Genomic DNA, 9,163 nt, shown 5'->3' on the forward strand with positions numbered 1-9,163 from the left:
CTATTTGGATGTAATGCGCTGTTTTCCCTGAATGTGCCTCACTTGTCCAGCAGATGTCCTCACTAAACCTAGACCAGGGTCAGTCCGTCATTTACTAACCAATGTGCTTGAAGCTGAACTGGTAATATAATTTTACCCATACCTCATAAATAAAGTTTGTAATCTTAATGACAAAATCAATTACACGTGTTTACTGCGGATGTTAGTTCAAGAATTTACTTCCTGATTGACCATTAAGCTGAATTATTGCAGTTTCTGTAATTGTGAGGACGCATTTACTAGCTGACTAGTGAGTACCAGAAGGTGTGGAGGATGGAAAGTTTAAACAAAACTGTTCTGTCGTGTTCTGCTTAACGACTGTGGGGTTCAATTAGACACAGCAATACGCGCAGCGCTTTACTCCCGTGTTCACTTTATTGTCCTCCCCCCCAGTACATCACACTCCACACAAGGTTCCTACTCACCAGATAGCGCCTGATCCCACTACATCCTCCTTACGGAGCAGAGAATATATGGCATACCTTAATGCTTCCCACCTTGATTAAATCACCAAATAGCATGCTCTTTAAACGCAGAACTTATGAGCCCACACTCCCAGCAGGATGTATAGGTACAGGCAAACATTCATTTATTCAGTAACGTGCCATAGTTATCCACCTGATGGTTTAACATTCTCAGAACCACAACATTTCCTCAACACTATGAGAGTTGGGGTAGACTGGCCAGCCCCTAGGCCCGAGTGTAGGGATTATTCTGCCCATTATTCACTCAGTTCCTATATCTATGAACAAAGATAGTCTTTTAGGTACACTGGAGACGCCATCTCTCTTTATAACGTCTGCCACTTAGAGAACACTGCTAACTGGAAACGCTTTCTGCCTCCGGAGACGTACTCATCTGTGCTGGTCCTGGCAGTGAGGATACAGGTGTGTCAGGGACTGACTGTCTGTTGCTGAAAGGTGGAACCTGTTCCTCCGCAGGGTCCCCATGGGTGTCTCGATGACGTAAGACCTTGGTGTACCAGCTCTTTAAACCTGTGCCTCTTTCTGACATGTCCCTCACCCACACCGCATCTCCAGGTTGCAGTTGTGATACTGTAGGTCATGTGCCCCGTGTCTGCGGTTGTAGTTCTGTGGTTGTTTTGCTCTGTATTGCCGTTTAGTTGCTTTCAGCTTTCTCACATCAGCATGTTTCGGTTGAGCTGTGATGGAGGAATAACAAGAATGGTAGTTGTTTTTCTCCTTCCCATAAGAAGTTCTGTCGGACTGTATCCATTTGCAAGCGGGGCAGAACGATATTCCATGAGTCCAGGGTATGGATCGTCTGACTTCTTGAGAATTCCCTTTACCGTTCTCACAGCTCGCTCAGCCTCCCCATTGCTCTGTGGGAAACGAGGACTAGACGTCACATGACTAAAACCCCAATGCTGTGCAAACCTTTTGAATGACTCAGAAACAAACTGTGGTCCATTATATGATCACATTTCTACTGGGATCCCATGACAAGCAAAGATGGATTTAAATTCCTCTATCACTGCCTCTTATTGAGTGACTTAGATGTCAGTTCAGCTACTTTAGAGTATCTGGAGAAATAGTCCACAACCATCAAATATTGTTTGTTGTCAAACTGAAACAAATCAGCTCCTACATTTGACCATGGCCTTAAAGGAAATGTTGTACGCAACATTGTCTCTCTGAGATTTATTCTCTCTCGTCAACAGACATCACAGTTCTCTACCATCAGGTCAGATTCTTGTTAAGACCTGGCCACCACACTGACTGCTTTGCTCTCTCTCTGCACTTGGTTAATCCCAGATGTTCCTGGGATGTCCCCACATGGCTTAATAATCTAACCTAAGAATTTAATTTTGTTTTTGGATAACTTACATTTCTCATTGAGTGTGACCCCTGCATCCTGCAGTCGTGACAGTGCTCTTCTCAGTCTGTCATTGTGTTCGTTCTGTGTGGATCCTCATATCATCACGTCATCGATCTGACACACAACACAATCTAAACCTTCCAGGATGTGTAACATGCGTTTCTGGAAATGTTCTGGAGCTAATGATATTCTAAAACACAAACGGTTGTAGCAGTAATGCCCAAATGGTTTAGCTCCTCTTTGACCTTTGGTAGAAGTGGGCGAGAGATTCGTCTTGGTCTTGAGAGTCAAAAAGGCTGTGCACCAGGCCTCAGCACAATGTTGTACTCACCCTCCATCTTCTCTAGTTCGCTAAAAAGCTCTGGGAACTTTTTTTTAACAGTCCCTTTTGGTTCTAGGCTAATGCTCTACAACCTGGCAACCAGCTGTAATGCTATGGCTGCCGTTCCACTCAGCAGTGAAGGGTTCAGTCCTCTAACCACATAAATGTTCTCTGTGGTGGTTGTGCTGTTCCCGCTCAGAGTCACTGTGAACATGTATTTGACATTCAGGCGTTTACCCCCTGGCCCTCTTAGGATCTTAACAGGTCTCTCGAGTTCACTGAAGTGACCCTGGTTATACAGTTTTTCAGACACTGCCGTCACGTCAGCCCCAGTGAACACGGTTCTATGATTGTCTACATCTACCTCTGTCAGACAGGGACCCTTTGTCTCCTTGTCCAACACTGAGCCAAGAAACTCAGTTTTCTCCTCAAGCTCTTCTGTCACCGTTGCCACCTTCTGCAGACTCTTGCGTAATGTCCTTTTCCCCTGTACTGGTTACATGCTGCGTCTTTTGCTGGGCACTGTTCCCAGCTGTGGCCTTTTGTATCTCCACATCTTTTGCACTGTGTCGGCCTGTCCTGCTGCATTTTCTTAACTTCACGACCCGACTGGCTTCTAATTGATTTGGGGCTGCGCGCCGCCATGTTGACACGCATGCACGCTGTCTTAACAGCGGGTTCAAAGTGGACAGGCAGCTCTTGTCCGCTTTGAACCCACTGTTAAGTGCTTCGTGCTGTTTCTTAACCTGTTCGCTTTGTCTAGCTCTATTAACAGCTTTCTCAAGCGTTAGCTCAGGGTCCAATTGAAGTTGCGCTGACAAGCATTTATCTTTCAGAGAGGCCTGACATGGTTATGATGTCTCTGACACTCATTCCCCATATTTCACACTGGAGCAGTAATTCAACGGTTAGCTGTTCAGAATGGTTTTGTTTTGCTTCCAGCTTGGTCAGCAGGGCCCCAAATAAAAAAAAGTATTTACAAGGTTAGTGTGGACAAACAGCACATGGGCCCTGACCTCAGGATTCTGGAAATACTCCACAGACACCATTGACCTTGGGGAGGAGCATAAGACCAGGCAAATACCTCTGACCTTTTTTGGTTATTGTAGTAGCAGTTGATATCTGGTGAGTAGGAACCTTGTGTGGAGTGCGAAGTACTGGGGGGAGGTCAATAAAGTGAATGCTGTGATGCGTATGTGATTCACATAATTGAACCCCAGAGTTGTTAAGTAGAACACGACAGAGCAGAAAGGATCAGGAATCAATACTGAAGGCTGTTTGTCTCCTTTCAGACAGATGATTTCCTGCTAATTTTACTCTAGTTGCTAGTTGGAACAGATTCTACATAAAAGCTTAACTTGGTGAAGCGGTCAGACTTAGATTCTGATCTATTTTAATTTATTTTTCACTTTGGTTTCTGTGAAGAACTCCTGTTCTTATTCATAAGGTCCTGAGGACAGGGGCCTATTCATGCCAGTCGACCACAACAACCCCGTAAATACTTCTCTTTATGAGACTGGCTGACCTTGACAGAAGCTCAAAAGTGGTGGATAACAGTTTACTGGACCAAGTGTTCTTTAACTGGACCAGGCGGTTAAGCCAAGGATGACCTAAAGAACAACTGTTCCCCTTTACTCTTTTTTTTTTTATAATACTGAGGCTAAAGCTGGCTAAAGCGTTTTTACGTGTGTGTAGGTGTTTAGAGCAGTGGTCTGTGTTAGTGGTAGTAGCGTGTTTCATCTGCAGCACCGTGAGTGTTGTAGGGGACAATAAGCGGGGTTTTAGGCTTGGATGCACTAGTTCCGAATAAAATACATTATTTATATAACACAATAAATCGAAGCCTCCTATTGTCCGCTTAAAGGTGTAGTTGTCTTGAGTGGGAGTGACCCTCATGGTGTGGAGATACTGTATGTGTACCCTAACTGTATTATGAAGTGTAAGCGAAAAGCTTTCTGTTGCCATAGAAACGCTTGGGGTGTAGCTTACCAGTTTAGCCTAGCTTGGGGAACAATGTAGCACAATGGTTCCAACCAGTAATATTTACATGGATCACATGCTGCTTTTTGTGTAGTGAGTTTCAGGCCAGATTCCAGCTGCTTTCAGCGAAAACGGGAACTGTCGCCAGACGGATGACACAAACAAGAATCCATCACCACTTCCAGTCAACCCATGGAGCCATTGCTTCACCTTTGTCAGGCGCTAAACGGCCACGCCTTGGACCAAACCATGTTACAGAGAAAACGACCGACAACTAAGACTTCATATCGTTTATTTTGTCCTTCCGTTTCTGGCACCACATCATTTCTATAAATTAAAATGTATTTTATATTCCAGTTTACAAGTGGGGCCGAATTAGCTTTTTAGCTTGGTCTATTTCTAAACTACCCCCACCCCTTTTCTTTTGCTGATGGTACGTCCCAAGCTACGCGTCATGTGATTCTGAGTCAACTTCACCGACGCCGACTGACGGAACCCGCTTCACTCTGACTGCAGTCTCTCAGTTGTCAACGACCCCTGTCCAGAATCTGTTACCATGGCCACTCTCTGTGGAGGAACCTCTCCGTCCAAGGATGCCGACGAAGAAATCCAGAAGATCTGTGACAGCGTAAGTGCAGACGGAGTTCAGTAGCACCTTTTAATGGCTTGCGTTTCATTGATGCTGCTGCTAACTCCTTGCTAACTACTTATTTCCACCCTGCTAACTTGTTATTAACCAGGTTAAGCATCACGCAGAGGCGAAATCGGGGAAAAACTTTGAAATCTTCAAAGCAGTATCGTACACGAGTCAAGTTGTGGCTGGGACCAACTACTTCGTCAAGGTAATCATGTTTATAACAGAACCGTAGCTCCACCAAAGTATGTTGAAGCCGCTGCAATCATAATTGTTATAAAAACAACGTTAACGTCACTTGGCTGTGTGGAGTTGGCTCCAGAAACTAAATCAGGAATATATAAAGGGATTTAGTGAATAAGTGTGGAGGAATTCCAGACACAACCACAGTTTTTATCTCACTCTAACCTGAACCAACCCGATATGACTATTGGCATCTTTAATTCTGTAAATACAAACAATTGTATTATTGTGTAAAGTCTAATGCACCTAAGTGTGTGTGTGTGTGTGTGTGTGTGTATAGTGATTATGGTGAGAATATAAACCAATTGAAATGGAAACATGTTCGAAAGTATTGTTAAGGATTTGAGTTGAGCATTTAAAGACTGGCAAGTAGGTAGATGGTATACTGTAAATAAAAAAGATCTGTTTCATGTACTAATCTAAACTGTGTTTTATTTAATGTTACATTCTACAGGTTCATACGGGAGGTGACGAACACATTCACCTCCGTATTCACGTGAAGCTTGGAGGAGAAATTGAGCTGGCTGCTATTCAGCACCCCAAGAGCGCCCAGGACCCCATTGCGTATTTCTAATGGTAGCACAGAGCATGCAAAGCGCCCCGTCAGTGCCTCCAAGTTCCAATAGCATTAGAAAGTATTAATCTAGAACCAGTTTAGTCTTAGTTCACACAATATATCTTTGTTCCTACTAATAAATGATCTGCAAATATTAGAGCATGTATATTGATTGATGTATTGGCCATAAAATAACATCGAGCTGATTTTGACAAATGATCCATGGGGGAGAAAATCTCTCCACACCCATTGCTTGGATGTAGCATCAGATTTATAATTCAAGTTGATGTTTCATACAAAATGAGTTAGTGCATTAAAGCTACAGCAAAATGTGCAAACACTTAATAACTGTATCTGGAAGGTTCATGTTCATGCTGGATATTCTAGTTGGGGGATGTGGGTGAGTGAGGTCAAGCTGTTGTTGGGTTCAGTTTCATATTCAAGGCACACGACAGTAGTATCACTTCTGTACTCCTCAGGAAGTTAATAAGAAAGACAATTTAGTTTATTTAAAAATATGTTTTATTTTGAATATTCTTACGTCATGATGCTGTCATGCTGCAGCTCCTGAAGGAAGCATCACCACCAAAAGATGGCGCCCTCTGCACAAAACACACAAATCATTGCAGGGCTGTCCCCAGAGAAAGGTCATGGAGCCACTGGTTCAAGTTTCAACCTGTGAGATGTTGTTAAAACAGGAATGTTATGTGCACATGAATGTAAATCCCTTAAACAAAGTCATTAGATGTGTTTTTATAGGAAAAGCAGATTTTCTCATTGGTCAGGAATCTAGTGTAAATATTGCTGAGCATTTTAGACACATTACTGTTAAGCTGGTCATTCGTATCCACAGTAAGACGGGCTCCTGCATTTTGTCACTGGGTATCAATTTACAGCTGAAGGCTGGAGTCACGGTGGGTCGTTACTGCAGTGGCACAGTTGTCTTTAGTTTGTGCCTCAGCATGCACTAACGTGATTAATTCAAACTGCTACATCCTCCCAGACAAGATTCCTCCCACACATAAGATACTTTACAGATGAGATCTCTGACATTTAGATTTTTGCTGCTTTCTGCAGCAACAGATTTTGTGTTTTGTAAATTCATAGTATTCTGAGGGTTGCCCTCTTCCAGCAGTTTGGTGATCCATCTCACTTACAGGACATCATGTTAATAAGAAAACCACCTCAGTGTTGTCTCTTGATTGGATCACATCACCTGGTGATGACGTCTAACCCCTTCTTGTGCCCAGAAAGCCCTATCTTCAAATCAGCCACATGACAGCACAGCCTTTGAGATACAGCATTGCCTCATTGATATGACCCTGAACAGACAGTTTAACTCATTTGAATACAAACTTTACTGTGTCCATATTGTAAAGTGAAGACACCACACAGAGCTGAAATGTGCCCAACCTTAATGTCAAGCAATGACTCACGTACTAAATACACTTTTCTGCAGCTGTGGCCACTAAATCACGTTTTTCAAGCTAGTCCTCTGTTGTGTGTGAAGGGCTGCTGATGTGCCACACATCTAAATCTGAATTCAAATTTTAACATAGAGTTTTTGGGAAGTGCCAGAAGATGAAGAAAGGCTTGTGAAGTAACGCATCAAGGACGAGAAACATTAAAAAGAAGAAATCTGTGGTTACGCATGAATGTGAGTCGCCTCCAGGTCTCGATGCAGCATGAGACAGTCATTTGACTGCAGTCAACTGAAAATCCATACACCATGATGTCTTCACTACAGTATATTGAATTTCAATTATCTGACTTACACAAAATTTAAAAAGCGCCTCTGGATTTTTGCTGTGATTCATGGAGGTTTTGCAACAACCTTAATGATGCAGGACTATAGTTCCACATTTACTGTATAGCTCCACCCAAAGGGTCAGATACAGTATGTACAGTATGAAGCGGGGGGTGGTTACCCAGTGAACATCTATAATGACGGCTCAATATTCAACTAGACGCATCATTCACTTCACTTCAACAAACCTCGAGACGATGGAGACCTGCGTTGGTGGTTACACTGGGACGAGTGATGCTGATGCACAAACCCAGAGACTTGTTGATCTGGTGAGCTTCAGTTTCCTTTTATTCTTTTCTTATTCTCCATCAGTCTCTTGTTTGCTTTTCTGCTGAATTTATTGCTGTCGTTCACACACAGGTGAAGTGCCAGTTGGAGGAGAAGACTAACAAGACATATGAGGAGTTACAAGCCATCGAGTACAGATCACAGTTTGTGTGTGGAACCAACTATCTCATCAAGGTGAAGACTAGCATTTGCATGTTACCTTAACTGACTGTTGTACTGGAAAGCTGCTGAACAGAACCCTCAGCAGTGGACGGACAGGTTTACAGTTTGGGTTTGTGCCTGCAGGTTCGTGCAGGACTGTGTAGTTACATTCACATCATCGTCTTTGAGGCCCTTCCAGTCTACGGAGGAGAAGTTAAGCTGATGGAAGTGAAGGAAAACCACACCAGAGACCATCCTCTCATACCTTTCTAACCTGATCACACGGCCTGCTCCGGTGGCTCGGCGCCTTCAGGCTGCAGCCTAATGCAGGTACAGTATAAATGCTGCTACATGAGAACCTGCTGAACAGTCACCAGGTAGAAACAGACAGTTCACCCACCGGAGCCTCACTCTCTGTGAAAATGGCAAGTGTACCTGGAGGATACTCTGATCCCAAACCTGCAACTGACGAAATTAAGAAAATTTGTCATGAGGTAAGCTTCAGTTCAGCTGTATTTATTCTTCATACTGTTGCTGTTGAATTTACACGTGTGTCATTCGTGCACAGGTGCAGAACCAAGTGGAGGGAAAGACAAACCAGAAATATCATGATTTTAAACCTGTTACATACAGATGCCAGGTTGTGGCTGGAAAAAACTTTCTGGTCAAGGTAACTCGTATTGTGCTAATCTTTATTTCAAATGAATGACTAAAACATCCGATGTATAGGTTTAATGATCCCTGATTATTGATTTGTGATTTGTCTGCAGATTCACGCGGGTGCCGATCATTACATCCACGTGAAGCTGTTCCAGGGGCTTCCTTGCAACGGAGGGAAGATTGCGGTGAATGGTGTGCAGGAACACCACAAGAAGGACGATCCCCTGGTGCCGTTCTAACGCGACCACACAGTCTGCTTCTGTAGAACTGAAGCCTCAGAACCAAACTCTGCTGTTTGTTGTTTGCTTCAGTTTTAACGCGTTCAAGCACAAAGTCTACAATGACAATCAGGAGCTCCTTGTACTTGTTTAAAAAAGAAAATTAAAGAATGGATTGAAATAAGATTGACTCAATTTGTTTATTATTAAAGCCTGACTTATAAAATAGGTTCATTCCTAAATTAACAAAGGTTTAAATTAATTTCCTTATAATTTATTGATGTTTACTATTATTGCTTTGCTTTTGCGGTGCTCAATAAATTGGTTAAAATCAATGTTTGTTTACATTAAAGGTCCTCATGATGAGGATGGAGGTGCGTAAACAGTCTCTAGTGATAGATTCAATGACTTATAGTAATGTGGAGTTTTATATGAG

General features: G+C 43.0%; 2 protein-coding genes across 2 annotated transcripts; both read left to right on the plus strand.

Moving 5' to 3' along the window:
- The first annotated feature begins 4,642 nt into the window (after nt 1–4,642).
- Nucleotides 4,643–5,961, plus strand: LOC129602910 (cystatin-B-like). The gene is made up of 3 exons (XM_055508304.1): nt 4,643–4,808; nt 4,921–5,022; nt 5,512–5,961. The coding sequence occupies exons 1-3, from the start codon at nt 4,737–4,739 to the stop codon at nt 5,629–5,631; spliced, it is 294 nt and encodes a 97-aa protein (XP_055364279.1). The 5' UTR covers nt 4,643–4,736; the 3' UTR covers nt 5,632–5,961.
- Nucleotides 5,962–8,186: 2,225 nt separating this feature from the next.
- On the plus strand, nt 8,187–8,911 carry LOC114853486 (cystatin-A-like). Its single transcript, XM_029146910.2, has 3 exons — nt 8,187–8,343; nt 8,418–8,519; nt 8,620–8,911. The coding sequence occupies exons 1-3, from the start codon at nt 8,191–8,193 to the stop codon at nt 8,746–8,748; spliced, it is 384 nt and encodes a 127-aa protein (XP_029002743.1). The 5' UTR covers nt 8,187–8,190; the 3' UTR covers nt 8,749–8,911.
- The last annotated feature ends 252 nt before the right edge of the window (nt 8,912–9,163 follow it).

The sequence above is a fragment of the Betta splendens genome, chromosome 4, assembly GCF_900634795.4.
Source record: "Betta splendens chromosome 4, fBetSpl5.4, whole genome shotgun sequence".
Taxonomy (NCBI): Eukaryota; Metazoa; Chordata; class Actinopteri; order Anabantiformes; family Osphronemidae; genus Betta; species Betta splendens.